Below are 16,222 nucleotides of genomic sequence, written 5' to 3'. Positions count from 1 at the left end.
CCCCGGCAGCGTGACATCACTGTGTTTCCCTGGTTTGACCTTTGTCACATGCCAGCTCTGAAGGCCCGGGAGGAGGGGGTCTGCTGTTTCGAGCAGCTTGTGCCCGCTCATACATTTAATATCTGATACCTCAGAGAACTAGTTAGATACAAGTGGAAAAAAAAGAATTCAAGGAGCTTCGATGGTTGCTGCTGTTTTTGTGTTTTATTTGCCGTAATTAGTTGTGATAGTTCTAGTTCTGTTTGAAGGGACACCAAGAACAAATCCACTGTTCCGTTACGGATAAATCGTACAATGATCGGAAATTTCCCCACATTCAGCATTTGTAAAGCAGCATCGTTGTCAGTATCGTGCAAGGTCCAAGGTTTGTTGTCCTGAAGCTCAAACAAGAAAATAATCAAAAACGTTGATACATGTACGCTTTCCATCTAAGAATATTATACCTACTGTGCTTTCCAGGAATAAAGTCAAATGTACTTATGAAGCCCAAAATCACAAATCTACATCTGTATAACAGACATCATCTATACTTAGAACCAAGGGTACCTATTATTGCTGTCCATAGAACATATGTATCTCCAAAATGACAACTCATCATGAGCTATAGAAGAACAAACCCATGATAATCCATTGAGTTTTGAATGGTTTATGTAGCTCAACCCTTCATCCTCCAGTTGCAGTTATTCAAAATCACACAATTTGGAAATACATGGTTTTCTTTTGAGAGTGCATTTTAAAGGTGAGGATATTGCAGCATAGTGACAACAAGGCATTTCTCTCTCTCTGAATATGAGCATTTATAGACTATAACCAAGATTGAAATGTATTGAAATAATGTTTTATTCAGGGAGAGAAAGGCCTTCATACAAAGACACACATCTCAACAAGTAGACAGAAACTGTAAAAAACAACACAAACAAGATTCAGTAAATTTTACCACCATTATGTATCAAAGATAAATCAACAAATACCATGAAAACACTAAAATCAACTAACGTATCTGTGTATCCATAGCCATATAGCATCAACATTCATCAGGGAGACACACTGTCACACTGGCAGAGGACACCACAGACACAGACAATGTCATTTACCTTGCCTCATATACTTTCCCCAACAAATCCATCATTTCCTCCTCTCTGAGTAGTTACTTAAAAACTACAGTGGCCAGCTGTTAAGAATAAAATTGTGTGTTTGTGACCAGTTTTAATATCAGCCAATGGGCTTGAGGCTGGCAGGGTTGATAAGTTGGACAGGACTGAGAGACAGACTTATTGTTTTTTTGTCTATTTGATGGGATTTTGGATGTATGAAGTTGTAAGAAGCCACCACTATGTCCTTTCTTTGATTTTTGATTGGACAATCTGTCTGAGAGAAGGAGGAGGAGGACACTGTGCCACAATCTGAAAACCAATCCTCAGTTAGAGATGTACAAAGCTGATGATTATTGATTGGCTATTGCACTGGGTTGCACTAGATTGTGCTTTTGTAATATTGTAATTACAACCACCCACACTGTGTACTTTCTATCTCAAATGTCAGCCTTCACAAACTAATACAGACTTGTCCATTGTGCCTTTTAGAGTTATGAGTTTTCACCAACATATCTGTAGCTAGAACACAATAGTTATGAGGTCTTCTGAGGACATCTGCCATATGAAAACACATAGTTTACAGTCCCTTTTCCTCACACTGTTGGACTTTCTATGAATCTCTTCGCTCCCCTACTGGGACTTATTTTAAGCAGGACCTGTGCACCCCACTTTTCTTGCTCTCCCAAGTATCAGCCATTGAAATAACTTCTAAGCACTTTCAGTAGTTTTACCGCACTCACTACATCAAGTGGCCCCCTGCAGGTCCCCCCAGAGCCTCACAACCCCCCTGCTGGTACCAGCTGACGGGAGAGAGAGAGAGAGAGAGAGGGGAGGAAGAAAATAAAAGCAGGGGGAAAAAAAACAAGGCTTCTGGGAAAACAAACACTAGTCCTTGTTTCTTGGCACTCATCTCTTAACCCTTTCACTCGCTCTGGCTAGTGGAAAAAAAAGTGAATGTATCAAAAGTTAAATTGGATATAAATGACGTTTTACTTCTTTTTTTTTTTTAATAGCATTTTCTTTTTTATTGCAAATACATATACAAAAGATTCTTTAAAGACAGTACAAATACATGGCAAGATCGCAAGAGAGGGAGGGGGGGGGGGAAAGGACTATTGGAAACATCAGTTCTTTGATATTGAGAGAGAAGGAAATGGAGCAGAGCGGAAAGGATGGACGGGTCCCTCTGGCGATCGCACGAAACAAAAAAAACAAAACAAAACAGGAAAAACTGCAAAAACTTTGTAACTGAGATAACATTTTCCAGTTCTTTCAGCCTTAGTTTAAAGTCAAACTTAAGAGAAAATTCACAAATAACAAATAATTCGTACACATTTCGTTAGATAGTCCCCCCCCCCCAGACCCTCAGAAAAAGGCAAATACATACTTAAAATAGACATTTAGATAACATAAATTAAAAAAACAAAAGATTACAGCATGTACCATTTTTGTCTAAGTACCCCCTGGGTTGAAAATCAAATTTAAAAAAAAGAACAACAACAAGAGGGAATTTATATGCCGTCTACACTGTAAAGAGGACAATTCATTAGTTATAAGAATAGTATGCAAAATAATTAATTTCAAAATAAAATTAAAGCTAATAAATAAGGTTTTCAAACTGGATTTGAAACAAGGTGGGGGGTGGGGAGGTGGGGGGGCACGGTGCAGGGAGTGTGTCGGTTGGGACGCCGGGATGGTCGGAGACTGCAGAGGGGGTGTGTGTGTGTGGGGGGGGGGGGGGGGGCACCCTGGGGGGGTCAAAGGTGACTTCCTGTAGCTGTCAAACACACGCTGTTTGGACGGTAAGTGTAATCTCAGCTGTGGCCGTCGCACGCACGCACACAAACACACACACACACACGCACACATACACACACACACACACACACATGCATACAAAAAGTTAGAGAAAATGTAAAATCCAAGGCACGGATGGTGGAAAAGGTTGCAGTCCCCCCCCCCACCCCCCTTCTTTCTTTTGCCCCCCTTCTTCGACACAGCACAGCATTGTGAAACCAAGTCTCTCTTTCTCTGTATTGCCTAATAGCTTTTCCAATGATCATGACACATAATTTGAAAAAAAAAAAAAAACCCAAACTAATCAACAGCATAACAGCTTAAATACAAACCATACTTGCTGAATGGCACAGAAAAGAATAAAGGAACAAACTGGAAAATCCTCGCGTGACATAGAACAGAGAGAGAACCAGACATGCCACTACCAGTGAGTGGTTAGTCGCTGAGCTGGTTAAAAAATATAAAGCTTTGAATTTTATATCTACAGGTACAAATAATTACCCCGCCTCCCTCCCTATCCCTCCCCCCCCTCCCCCACCCCCCATGGGTTACAAACTGCCAGCGTATGAAGAAAATAAACAACAATGGAGAAACATACACAGTACCTACTGAAATATCGACAATCATAAGTCCTCACAGAGGATTTTTTAAGTCTTTTCATCTCTCTAAAAAATATATATATAGTTTCTATCATGATACAATAGCAAGGCACGACGTGAGCCAATCACAAGTCCAGCTCTCCTCTTCTTGGAATTCAAGTGTCTGATTCAGGGAGCAGCTCTGGAGGAAGAAGTCTCCTTGAAGTAAAGTGTTTTTTGGAGTGTGTGTGTGTGTGTGTGTGTGTGTTTGTATATGTGTGTGTGTGGCTGTACATGTCATTGTGTTTTGTTAAGTCTTGTTTAAGTCTGCCGGGGCCAGTGCTCAGGGTCTGGTGAGCTGGGTGTAAACCGGCGCCTGCTCCCAGTGCTGCGGGCTGCTCTGGGGGATGGAGGGCACCCCTGTGTTGTCGGCGATGGGCGTGTACATGGGCCTCTGGCTGGGGCTGCTCATGTAGCTGAAAGTCGAGTAGAGCCCTGAGCCCTGCCCCGCCCCCGCGTGGCTGTAGTAGGAGGCGGCGGCGGCGGCTGCTGCGGTGCCCCCCTGGTGGTCTGCGTATTCGTACTGCTGCGCCCTGGAGATGGCCGGGTAGGAGGAGGGGCTGTAGTGCTGCAGGTTGAAGGGGCTGTAGGTGACGTGCTGCGGGGAGCCCTGCTGCTCGCTGAAGTGGCTCGGGCTCAGCTGCTCCGTCTTGATCTGGGTCCTGTGCTGGGCCTGACTCGCTTCTGAGCCGCTGTTGTTCCCCAGGTTGGTCAGGGTGTGCTGCTGCTGCTGTCCCTGCTGGCTCTGGCTTTTTGCCAACCAGGCTGCAGCGCCTCCTGCCTGAGGGCTGACCGGAGCGCCGCTGCTGATGCTGTAGCTGCCGGTGTAGGTGACGGCCGCTGAGTTGCCAGGGCCGCCTGCAGAGCCCGGGTGACCGTTAGGCGGGAGGTACTGGTCGAACTCGTTGACGTCAAAGGTCTCGATGTGGGAGATGACATCACTGCTCAGCTCGCCGATGTCCACATCACGGAAGTCAATGTTGAGCTGGCGCCCGCCAGGCCCGTCAGCGAGAGAGCGGAGGCCTCCTTCACGCTTTAGGTCCATCTTGCCTGAGCTGACATCAGTCTTAGGGGTGGTGGGAGGGGTGGGGGGCCCCTGGGAGCCTGGAAGATGAAAACAGGATGAGTCAGATTAGATGTGCTTTTTTTCTGTTTTGTGCTTCTTTTTTTTTTTAAACAAACCAGCAGCAACTATTTTAAACGTTTTTTGAATAAACTACACAGAAAGAAAGGAGTTAAAAACAAGCATTAAAATAATTAGTGAGAGAAATGTTTAACCACAGCAGGAACTGAAATAATCATATTTTTCTGTAGGCTCACCTGAGTGCTCACCCGGAGAGTGCACCTCTCCCATGCTGGAGGCAGGAGAGTCCGCCTGCTGGAGAGCTTTGAAGATGGCATTAGGGGAAATGTGCGTCTGCTCGCTGCCGTCCTCAGTCTCGCTCTGCCCGTTCTTCACAGACTTCCTCCGCCGGGGCTGGTATTTGTAGTCCGGGTGATCCTTCTTGTGCTGCACCCGGAGTCGCTCAGCCTCCTCCACAAACGGCCGCTTCTCGCCTTCATTGAGAAGTCTGTGCGTAAAAAGGACGAGTAGTGTACTTTAAAAACGTTTGCGCAACATTCATTTCTTCCAAAACAAACAAACATAAAAAAAGCTAAATAAAATGTTTAATTAATTAAAATCATGCTACATTAACATAACAGAGGTAGATTAAATGTAAGTCTGGGACAGATGAGAAGTCAAATAAATATTTCACACTCTTTGCAGCGTAAATCCGTGCGTAAAACCTGAAAAGAGAGAAAGTAACAGTAACCACTCTTACCTCCAGAGTTTCCCCAGAGTTTTGCTGAGCTCCGCGTTATGCAGGTGTGGGTACTGATCCGCCAGCTTCCTCCGCGCAGCCTGAGCCCACACCATGAAGGCATTCATCGGTCTCTTTACGTGAGGCTTGTTCTTGGTAGATCCGTTAACGCGCACCGGCATAGGCACGAGGGTCCAGTCGTAGCCCTTAAGCACCTGGGACACTGCGTCGCGGATGCAAGCGGGAAACTTATCCTCCTCGTCCTTCTTGAAGTCGTTCAGGGTTCCGTCCGCTCTGAGCAGCCCGTTCTCAGACGGCCGGGTGTTCTCGGTGTCAGAGCCCGAACCGGACGGGCACGGAGAGCCCGCAGAGTCCTCGGACATGCTCGGGCTCGGGGCATCAGAGAGACACTTGTCTTGTTCCTCCGACATCTTCAGGTAAGGGTCGAGGAGATTCATACGAAAAACTGTTTGGTACCAAATTACGCGTGAAACGGTTGGAGTTATCTCTGCTTTCTCGCGAGAGGAAAACGCCTCTTTAAAAAAAGCGACTTTAAGTTGCCAGAATGAGTTTAATCAAAGTCTTTGAAATGAGAGGAGTGCGCAGAAAGCACTGCAGCTGGTCCTCTTTTGCTCCGCCGCCGTGCGTAAAAGTGAGTTTGGAGAGCGAGTGCGTCTGCAGCATGAGCTTCTGACAGACTCCGAGGATGAGTGCGTTTTGTGCAAGCAGGTCCGTACTTGAAAGAGCCAAAAAACACATGCACACACACACACCAGCTGGTCAGAATTTTGCTTTCAACTCTGTGAGATGAAATGGTAAAGTGCTCCTTTCCAGTCTCCAAGTACAATCCCCAGAACGCGTGAGTGCTTTGAACTGCAAACGTTTTGCATGCAGGCTTTATAAGAGCGTTACCATGCCGCACAGGAAAGCCCGGATCTGATTGGCCGAGGGCATGTGACGCGAAAGTAAAGGAATTTGATACCACTTTTTTCTCCTCTGCTTACCAGCACACTACACACACGTTTATATATATATACATATACATATACACACACACTACACACACATATTCAGGGACACTTTCTCTCTTTGGATATTTTTCCTCTTGATTTTTTTTTATTACATCTTCTAAATGGGGATGTAAGAAATACATTTATATAAGTGCTGTAAGTGACTTTTTTAAAGTGATTTTGTTTTGAAGGAAAAACACTGAAAGATAAATAAATTCATTAAAACAGGATGTGGCTAATAAAAGATAAGAGCATAGGAAAGATCCTCAGTAAAGCAAAGTAATTTATCATATTTATGCATCATAAACAGCTACAAACTCTTCATATTCTTACTTTTATAACATTTTCATGTGTTTCCAAATGTCTTTCTCTGCATCAGTCCTATACTTACAGTTACATAATGTCGTCAATAGGGGGAGACAGCAGTCTAGGAACCTACTGAGCTACCTCCCCCCCTCGCTGAGAGTAGCAGCAGGAGGAGGAGGAGGGAAGAGGAGGGAGGAGGAGGAGGAGGAGGAGGGAGCTCCAGCAGGCTGCTGCAGGGCAACATGTTGCTGTCAAAGCTCAGCTTCTGATTTGTATCGCTCTCCTCATTTCCAACAACAGGGCAATGATCCAGTGAATGGCGGATTCTGTTCATTTTGCTGACTGCTCAACTTCCACGCTGGCCTCACTTTGTTACCAAATGTTCCTCATAAAAAAAATGAGAACATTTCAGTTCTGTTACAGTTTTATAACTTTAGATCCATTCTGGAAACATACAGATATTTGAAATTCAACCCCCAATATGTCCGTGATATCAGCTCCCCTCGCCTGTGAACACATGATTTTATTATTTTTTTAACAGAGGTGTTATGACTTTTCATGTTCTACTTTTGCACACATCGTGTTGGAAAGGAACACTGCATAGTTTTGGTTATTTTTTTTTATTTTTTTGGTCTGTCTCTGGTAGAGAAGTTTACTTAGGCAAAAGTAGCGATTCAGGAATGTAAAAACCAAAATCATACATACAAACTCTGCACTAAAATATACTTTAAAGTAGTCAAAACACTTATTGTGCACCAGAGTTCCATATTGTATATTACAGTATTGCATTATTATTATTACTAATGCATATATGTTGTAAGTTGGAGCTGGTTAAATCAAGTTGGAGCCAATTTGACCTATATTAAATGTGTTTGGATGGTTTAATCTGTAATAATATGTCGTATTTTATATGTTTTAAGTGGCAAATCTTAATTGACAAAGTAACCAGTAGGCCTTACTTATAAATATATGTCATATACAGTGTAAAAACAGCAATATATCTTTCTGAAATGAATAGAAAGTAGCAGAAAACAGGAAAACCCAAGTATAAGTGCTCCAAAATTGTACATTTCTCTCACAACTGTATTAAGAAGCATCATCTTCAAGTGATTTCTACCTTTTAAACACACTCTCTTTGTCCTCTCATTTCAGCCAAACACAGCCCGACTCTCCAATCAGTGTAACGCGAAGTGCTCTGCAGTGGTCACCGACGGTAACCTGCCCTGAGCACACCCGCCCCCCTTTTTGATTGTTTATTATGCTTTGTGGAGATGTGGAAATGTAAATCTCAGTTCTGGCTAATGTGGACAACATGTGCTACCTGAAGTCGCTTTTAATAGCTCACAGATGTCAGGTTGAGCTAATTTCAGCGCCGCTGCACATACAGACACCGACTGCCTTTATTTTAACACGCACGCTTCTCCTTTTTTTCTCTCTCTCTTCTCCTTCTTCTTCTGTCTGTGTAAGAGAAAGAGTAAGAGTGTGTTTTGGATGCTGTAATGTGTGCCGTGTTGCTTGTTTGCGTTCGCTGCGACTGCTCAAACTCTGAATCACTCAGTAATTCTTTCTCTGCCCTCCACCAATTAGGCCTGTGGTTCCAAAACACTAAAGCCTAACATCGGGCCCGACTCCTTCGTTCCCCCTGTGGGTTTATTTACACGAGACATGCTTATTTAAGATACTCACTTTGAACACAAATAGAGAGGGGAGCAGTTTGGCTCTGCGTTAATAGCTCGTGGGACGTCGCTGCGGTCGCGTGTTGCATTGCGTGCCGTTACGCGGTCCCGGCCCAGAACACGACCCTGTTTGCTTGTAGAGCAACGGAGGCGTGAACGCATTGAGTCACAGAGCTGCGGCAGGGGTGGAAAACGTGGTGTTGCTATTGACAGAGTAAATACGGTTAATGGAGGTTTTGCAGGAGAAGAAGAAAAAAAGCAAGGAGGAGGAGGAGGGGGAGGGGGAGAAGGGGGGTTGGAGGAAGGAGCTGGGACGAGGAGGAGAGTGAGCAGAGTGTGAGAGAATGTTGGCAATAATAAGAGAAGAGTGACAATTAATAAGAAAGGACAAGGACGAAGATGTCGGAAACATTAGAGTGAGTGAACCCTCAGCAGCTGTCACCTGGAAGATCTGCATATCTCAAACACACACACACACACACACACACATAAACACATACACATACATCCTGAGAGCACACATGACCCCCACTCCCACGTGACATCTTGTCAAAAAAGTAAAAACTGCACAATAAAACCCCTCAAATCTAACACCAACATATGGTTAAACACATCTCCTCCTCTTCCTCCTCCACATGTCGCACAAGCAAGTTAGACTCACAAATGAATCTACAGCTTTTGTAACCAAATTTCAATCAGTTTCAACTCTTAACAGTTTTCAGGAGATTTGTTTGTGGTTTCAAAGCTGCTGCAGCATGAACGTGTCGTCTATTCTGTGGTCTTCCAGGCAGGCAGGCAAGCAGGCGGGGTGATGTCTTGGGAAACTTCTCATCTTGACTTGGAGCTACAGCGTAAAAAATCTGAACAAACAGTGGGAGTCAACTGCTAAACTCTCTCTGCTTTTCTTTTGGGAGTCCCATCAAGCCCACATGACATTTTTCTACACCTCACACCCACGAGAGTGAGAAATGTGGGTCCAGATCTCTCTTCTTTTTTTTTTTTTTTAAATGCACGACTTGCACAATCAAACCAAGCCAGTTAGAGTATATTCAGGTCAGTGGGCTGCATCTGTCAAAAAAGCACTACATTCTGTTTTCCATCACAAATAATACACAGCAGGCCTCGCTCACAGCAGGGCAGGTTTCATAAATATCAGTTTTGATGCTTCTGTTGTATTTTCATATTCCATTGAAGCAGACTCTTCTGGTTCTGCTACACCTGAATGGAATACATCCTTTATTGATGTTATCAGCTACACCCGACTTTGACAAGTTGACATGTCTGCTACAAGAAAGGTTGTTGTTCTTTGCTTTGGCTCTTTGTCTTTGGTTTTATTGTAGATATTAAATGTGTAGACCACCAATCTTTATCAAACCTTTTAATAAATACCCAACCAAAAATCTTCCTGTTTGAGTCTCAAATGCATCCGTAGGTTTAGAAAGTGGCTTTGAAAGATTTGTACCTTGGTCTTTTGTGGATTATGGAAGCTGTAGTCAGCTTAGATTCACAGCAGTTACAGTGGACTCCAACTATGAACCAGAGGCACAGGTCATACAGATAGCTTAATCCACTCCTACAGCAGCAGAAGGCCAGTCATGATACTTTTGTTGGATGATACATTGTCTCAGAAATCATCAGTATCTTCCACTTCTTCACCCTTGTTCTGTATTTTCCAAAAACTCTAACTCTTCTTCTGTGTTGCATTATCACCTCACAGTTCCAAACCTCTGCTAGTAGTAGAATATCTAGTCATTTATATGTAAAGTGACAACTGTCATGCTTTTTGACTTATTTTTGCTGTCGCACTAATTTTTGGCAACTGGAGTAAATCCACACTGCCGTCGCCCATAAAGGAGCAAACTAAAATATTTTCACAGCCACTTTTCAAAACCACAGGTGGTGAGTATTTGACAGCCAAAAGACAGATTCTTGATGGAGTATTCTTTTATAGGAGGCAGTATTTTGGAACTTGACTCATATTAGGGATTAAAAGTTGCTAAAATTTGTGCATCAAATTTAGTAGAAGTGCACCACTAAATACCTGGACTAGCCCTTCTAAATCAAAAGGGTTGAGATTGACAGGATGCCAGTCTTCTTGGTTGTTGATGGCATGATGTTAAAATGCTACACATTGCGTTTATGTAATCTCTGTAGCCATAGAAAGCAGGAAGAACAGGGGGAGGATCAAAGGTATTCAAATACTGAAGAAATGGAGAGAATTCGAGGGAAACATCTCATCTCTCGGTGCCTGCAGCCTTCGGGTAGGTGCGAGGTGCCATTCTGAGAAAGGGTTAGGGTTAGAGAGTGATTAATAGCCACCTCAAGCTTGTGTGTGTCTGTTCCACTGTGATCTGAGCGTCTGAGCACCGGGTGTCTGTTGACCGAGCGTCATTCTGGTCCTTGTGCTGTTTAAACAACACTTAGAAAAGACCCTGGCAACTCCTGTGGAGGATCGCTCTATCTACCATCCATCACTGACCAAATCCCTGCTGCTTAATGCATGTTTCTGTCTCACTCTGAGATTCAACTTCCCTCCATTTTTTTCTTAGCTTTTCCAATAGCTGAAAAATCATCCTAGACGCTCCAAAACTTAGCGAGTCGACTCTCTTGCTCAAAAACCTGCAGGGAAACAGACTCGATGGCATTTATAGTCACACTTCCCAGCAGCCAGAGATGTTGCTGATTAAAATATGTACATTAGCTGATCATAGCGCGCTGCATGAGAGGTTGGAAAAGCGAGAGGAAACCCAATCCACTCGGGCTGAGTCGAGAAAGCCGCAGAGGAGTACCGTTTCCCTCCGAAGATATGGCTTGTGCAAACAGCCCTCGCTTTAACAATAACAATGGTCTCACCCAGCCAGGCCAAGCTAACTAATGACAGATCCACACCTTAATGCTGAGCAGTTGTTTGGGTTTAAGCGAGGCAGTGTGGGAGTGTGTGTGTGTGTGTGTATGAGTGTGAGGGGGTGGTTTTTGGGGAGGTTGGGGGGAGAATGGCAGTTGTCAGCGGGTGGCTCGTGCCACTGGAAAACTCCCCTCCCTCCCTGGACGGCGAGCAGCACCCATGATTCGGGTGGAGATTGAAGGAGCAAAAGCTCTGACGCAGCGAAACGCTACTCTCGGCGACGGAGGACGTCCAACCATAACGCAGCACATTTTTACAGCTTATTGAATTGTGCAGGATTCAGGATAGAGTGGGAAGGAGGAGGCGGGGGTGGGCAGACGCCGTCTAAAATTATTCCTCGGTGTGTTTTTGGTTCTCTCTTTTTTGTAACAGTGACACTGCCTGTCTCGTGGCCAGCGGCGCTCGATTTCCTCTCTAAGCCGCCCTCTGTCTTTTCAGTTACGGTTGATGGTAATTGGCGCCTTGCTGTGTGCGAGGATTTGACGTGCTTATGGGCGTTATTTGGCGACAGGTGGAAGTAAATATAATCTGAGCTACGTCTGAGCATCTCTTCCCAAATGGAGAAGAGTCCTCGTCAATAAAATGAATCATGAGTAAGAATTTAATATACTGCGTCATTTGGAGTTTACTTTATGTGCATTTGTCTTCGCAAATCCTAGCCACATTTCCTCTTTGACAATGTTCCAATTAAAATGTATCCTGATTGATTGTTGCTGCCAGAGAAGACCTGAATGAGTGAGAGCAGCAGCACAGCATGAATGAAAGAAAAGTCAGTGAATCAGACAATTTAAAAATAATTTATAGTGCAGGAAAGTGAATAGATCATTAGAATTGATAGATCCATCTTCTTTGGATTTGACAATGACACACCCCAGTATCCATATTGGGCAATTAAGGCAATTTACATCCAAGGAAGTGGTTTGCCATTTTATATAGTGAGGAAAAATGAAAACATGGAATGTTGGAATGGTGGACGATGGTGTTGCCAGTAGCACCAACAGACTACAATTTTTCATTCTTTTTATGAACAGTAACTATGATATTATTCTAACTTTAACCAAGTGTTTAAGTTGCTGGAGCCTAACAGTACCTTAAAGGGGAACTCCACTGGTTTTTCACTTCTAAGTCTGCATACAGGTGTTTAGAAGTAGTCTACTACTGCTCATATAAAGAAAAAGTTGAATTAATCCTTTTGTGACTTGAGAGAGGGAGATACATGAAATCTGATAAATTGCTTAAAAGTACCACCAGTATCAGTTGGGGCTGAAGACTTATTTGTTAGAAAGAAGTGAGGTCACTAGATTTCTGTAGCTTGCTGCTCATCTCTGCTAGAGGCTAGCAGCTCCAGGCTACATTAGCCGCTACTAGCATAACACACCCGAATCTCTGAACCGAGCTGTTGGTGGTTTAGTTGCATTGTGAGTGGTGTAGGTGTCAGGCTTTGATGAGAAAGAAGATGATATAGAATAATAAAGACAATACCACTAGTTTTGCTTCTTTCTTTCTACATTTTTCTACTTAAAAAAAAACAACTAACCATTGTGAGACCCACAATCTTACAACAGTGAAACTCTAAATTAATGGAGACATTCAAGTCATATTTTGCTTGATATAACTAATATCTCTCCCAAACCATGAAGTGAATTGTAGTTGCCATGGCATTGAACACAAAAAACAAGATGTTACTGAATATAATCCAAAGTTTAGCAGAATCGCTCCAAAATTCAACGCCCAATGTTCTTGTCTGGTATTAGGCTTGTTTAAACTACAAGTCAGCAGTTTCTTAACCAATTGGCAGTAGTGGTATTATCACATTAGAAATGGCGTGTGTGGGTGTGTGTGCTCACATATCAACTTTTGTTTTTGAATAACTCCTTTTGAAAACACAATAAATTGTCCAGCCAGCCAGTCAGTCACCAAGTCAATATAGTTTCAATGTGCCGTTTCAGACATTAACTTATTTAATTTTTTTGTTTATTCTTCAGCTATTCACACTATTGACAGGACAGACCATAATAATATTGTCTGACATTATTACCTAATCAAAATGTAATTATTACTTGAGCAGTATTCAGACTGGATCCTTATACTAGGCTTGTCACTGCTGTCAGTCCTGCAGCTGCTGCTGGTGCTGCTGCAGAAAACCTGCATTCTTCCTGCACAGTCACCCCACTCAGAAACAGAGCGATGTAGTTAATGAAACGGTGATGATACCTCACTGCTTTGGCTGGCTCGCATCGGTCCCACCACTCAAGCTCCATCCTGCTTTAAACCACAACCATCCGGATTAAAAGACCACCTTTATGGGAGGGAAGACCAAAATGACATAAACATTTAAAGCTGATTTTGCTCTACAGACAAGCCCCCTAAAAACAAGGTAGACTTTTAAGAAATTGTAGTTTATTTACACTTGGCATTAACATGAGATCTGTATCGGGACATCTTATCTGGATAAAGCAAATAGTATAAATGTACGCATTGTGACCAGACGTGAATCAGACCACCTCCAGATTCGATCTGATTGACGAGGCTGCACCTGGCCATTAAAAGTTAGAAGGATTAAACATAGCTGGCAAATCATCCTTCACAAAAAAAAAAATCACCCATCCACGTCATTGTTTCCCTTGACCTGTGATGCACCATGTTTGTTGACAAGTCTGCCAGCCCTGCCTAGCTAATTTGCATATTAAGATATGATCACAATATGGGCAGAATAAAGATAATGAGTATGATTATTGATGCCAGGCATAAATGCAAAGGCCTTTAAATAGGATGTAATTATCCCAGCACATACTGCATATTACTACCAGGTGTAAATGGGGTCTTTATCCTATTCCTTCCCCGGATTGACACGTCCTAGTTCCTGTGCCTTGACTACCTCTACTTCTGTCAGAGTGAAGTGCTGTTGTGTGTCAAATAGTGTGACACTCCACATCAGTGTGTGGCACTTAAAATAGACTATAGCCATGCTAGGGGTTCTGTGAGGCTGTACTAGGCACAGCGGTGCTTTGAACTGAATGCTAATGTCAGCATCCTAATTGCATTGCTCATATTAAGTAGGTGTAATGTTCACCAAGTTCATCATCTTACATTTTTCCTCAGTTTTGAACTTATGAACCAAAGTATTTGACAAAAAGGAATTGTGACCTAATGATGCCGCTACATGAACAGTCAGGACCTCACCAAAGTTATTACAATTCATCCTGTTGTATGAATATCTACATATGTTTTTATAGTAAACCATTCCATATTTGTAAAGACATTTCATTATGGACCCATGCGTTACTATTGTCATTTTGCCAAGTCTGCTAATTGAGTGAGGTGTTTTTAACTAAATTGCTATACAATCAAGTCATATACTGGAATTAAGTGTGATTTTAAGTAGTAGTTTAGGAGCTGTGCAGTGATCTGCCTTATCCTCTTTTCCTTATGATATTTATATTCTGGAAAATTCATCATACTCAAGGACAGGTAAAGAGAGCAATCTCCTTGGGAATATAGATAAAGTACATAAACATGTACAGTAGTTAAATCGTGAAATGCAAAGTGGCTACTCAGTGTTCATAAACCATTCTCTCCAGTACACCTCACATAATACACTCAGTGTATTTTCTCTTTCTTGTTGTGTTTAAAGTTATCTGATATTTCACTAAATAAATCTCCTCCTGGACATGAGTCAACACACAATGTTCCACCAACACTGAGTGGCGTACCCCAGAGGGAAGAGAGCCGGAGCAAAATGTATGGAATAAGTACAGTACTGTACAGTACCGTGCTTTTCCTGTCTCAAGTGTAAAGTAGCAGAGATGGTGTGAGGTGTCAGAGGCAGGGGAGATGGAGTAAGATGACTGTAACCGCTGCAGTACAGTGAAACAACAAGACATCCGGCTCCAGCGCTTTCATAACACGGACTGCACGTAGAGACGGTGCGTGCTGACCAGTCAGCATCCGGCTGTTCCCTGCCTTGTAAGCCACATTTCAGCACTCTGACATTATAGTGTGGTGCACAGTACGTGTGTGTATTCCTCCTTAATACGTGGCACCACACAATGGCAGTTAAAGAGTCTTTTATTCATTTTTGACGACCACATAGGAACTATATCAACATAGACCTACCTCAACCCTCCGAAATCTATTTTGGGACATTGTGTAGTGTTAGAGAGGTGAGTTAAGCATTTCTAAGCCATAGATGTAGTGGTCTGGTGCTTGGTTCTGAGGATTTTGCTCCATATTTGTGCAGGTAATTGTGTTTTTTGTTCCAAAACAGTTTGACATATTATGAAAGCTGGATCACCAAGAAGTTGATTCTTTCAATTTCCTATGGATACTATTTTGTGGCCTTTTTTAAAAACACACAATTAATGCTAAATCCAAGATGGCAAATTGCAACACACAGTGGTGGAAACCACCTCAATTGTAGTTACTTAACGTGGTAACCAAAGCAGAAAATTTCTCTCTCTCTCTCTCTCAACCCCAACCGGTCAAGGCAGATGGCCGCCCACCTAGAGCCTGGTTCTGCTTGAGGTTTCTTCCTGTTTAAGGGGATTTTTTCCTTGCTGCTGTCACCAAGTGCTTGGTCATGGGGGAATGATGCAAGATTGATTGATTGAAGTAGTTTGAATATTACAAGGTTTTTTCTAGATTCCAAAATGGAAAGTCAACTTATTGGCAGTGGAGACAAGAACAGTCCCTATCCTACATTTAACTCTCTATCTTCTAGATAAAAATAGGGGAATACCATTTTACCACCAATCTCCTCCCATTTATTTTTCCATTTAAAGCTATAAACATGTGGTGTGCTAGAATCCACTAAATAATGTGAATGCAGCCTTACAGCATTTGTGAGTTTGTGTTTGAATAAGCACGTTGAGGAATTATATGGCATGAATGGTACAGTACTTGTGTGTCCGTTGCAGTACGGGGTACATTTCATTGTCTGTAAAACAATCCAGCTGTGGCACCATGTTCAGCCCTGATTTGCCACATCTGGACTC

At 42.9% G+C, this 16,222-nt stretch overlaps 1 protein-coding gene across 1 annotated transcript; it reads right to left on the bottom strand.

Annotated features, from left to right (window-relative positions):
* Nucleotides 1-3,422: 3,422 nt before the first annotated feature.
* On the bottom strand, nt 3,423-6,185 carry LOC128380967 (transcription factor Sox-9-A-like). The gene is made up of 3 exons (XM_053340870.1): nt 5,353-6,185; nt 4,850-5,100; nt 3,423-4,633 (listed from the first exon to the last, which is right to left on the bottom strand). Exons 1-3 carry the CDS (start codon nt 5,787-5,789, stop codon nt 3,813-3,815), a joined length of 1,509 nt encoding a protein of 502 aa, XP_053196845.1. The 5' UTR covers nt 5,790-6,185; the 3' UTR covers nt 3,423-3,812.
* Nucleotides 6,186-16,222: the final 10,037 nt, after the last annotated feature.

Source organism: Scomber japonicus, chromosome 20 (assembly GCF_027409825.1).
Source record: "Scomber japonicus isolate fScoJap1 chromosome 20, fScoJap1.pri, whole genome shotgun sequence".
Classification (NCBI taxonomy): Eukaryota; Metazoa; Chordata; class Actinopteri; order Scombriformes; family Scombridae; genus Scomber; species Scomber japonicus.
This window is presented reverse-complemented; position numbering and strand designations above follow the sequence as displayed.

What these genes read in the sequence shown, in the direction of transcription:
- LOC128380967 (XM_053340870.1), bottom strand. Translation starts at nt 5,789, where the DNA reads ATGAATCTCCTCGACCCTTACCTGAAGATGTCGGAGGAACAAGACAAG. An exon ending in ACTCTGGGGAAACTCTGGAG is followed by an intron (nt 5,101 to 5,352) that starts GTAAGAGTGGTT and finishes TTTTACGCACAG; the next exon opens with ACTTCTCAATGAAGGCGAGA. An exon ending in CTCTCCGGGTGAGCACTCAG is followed by an intron (nt 4,634 to 4,849) that starts GTGAGCCTACAG and finishes TTCATCTTCCAG; the next exon opens with GCTCCCAGGGGCCCCCCACC.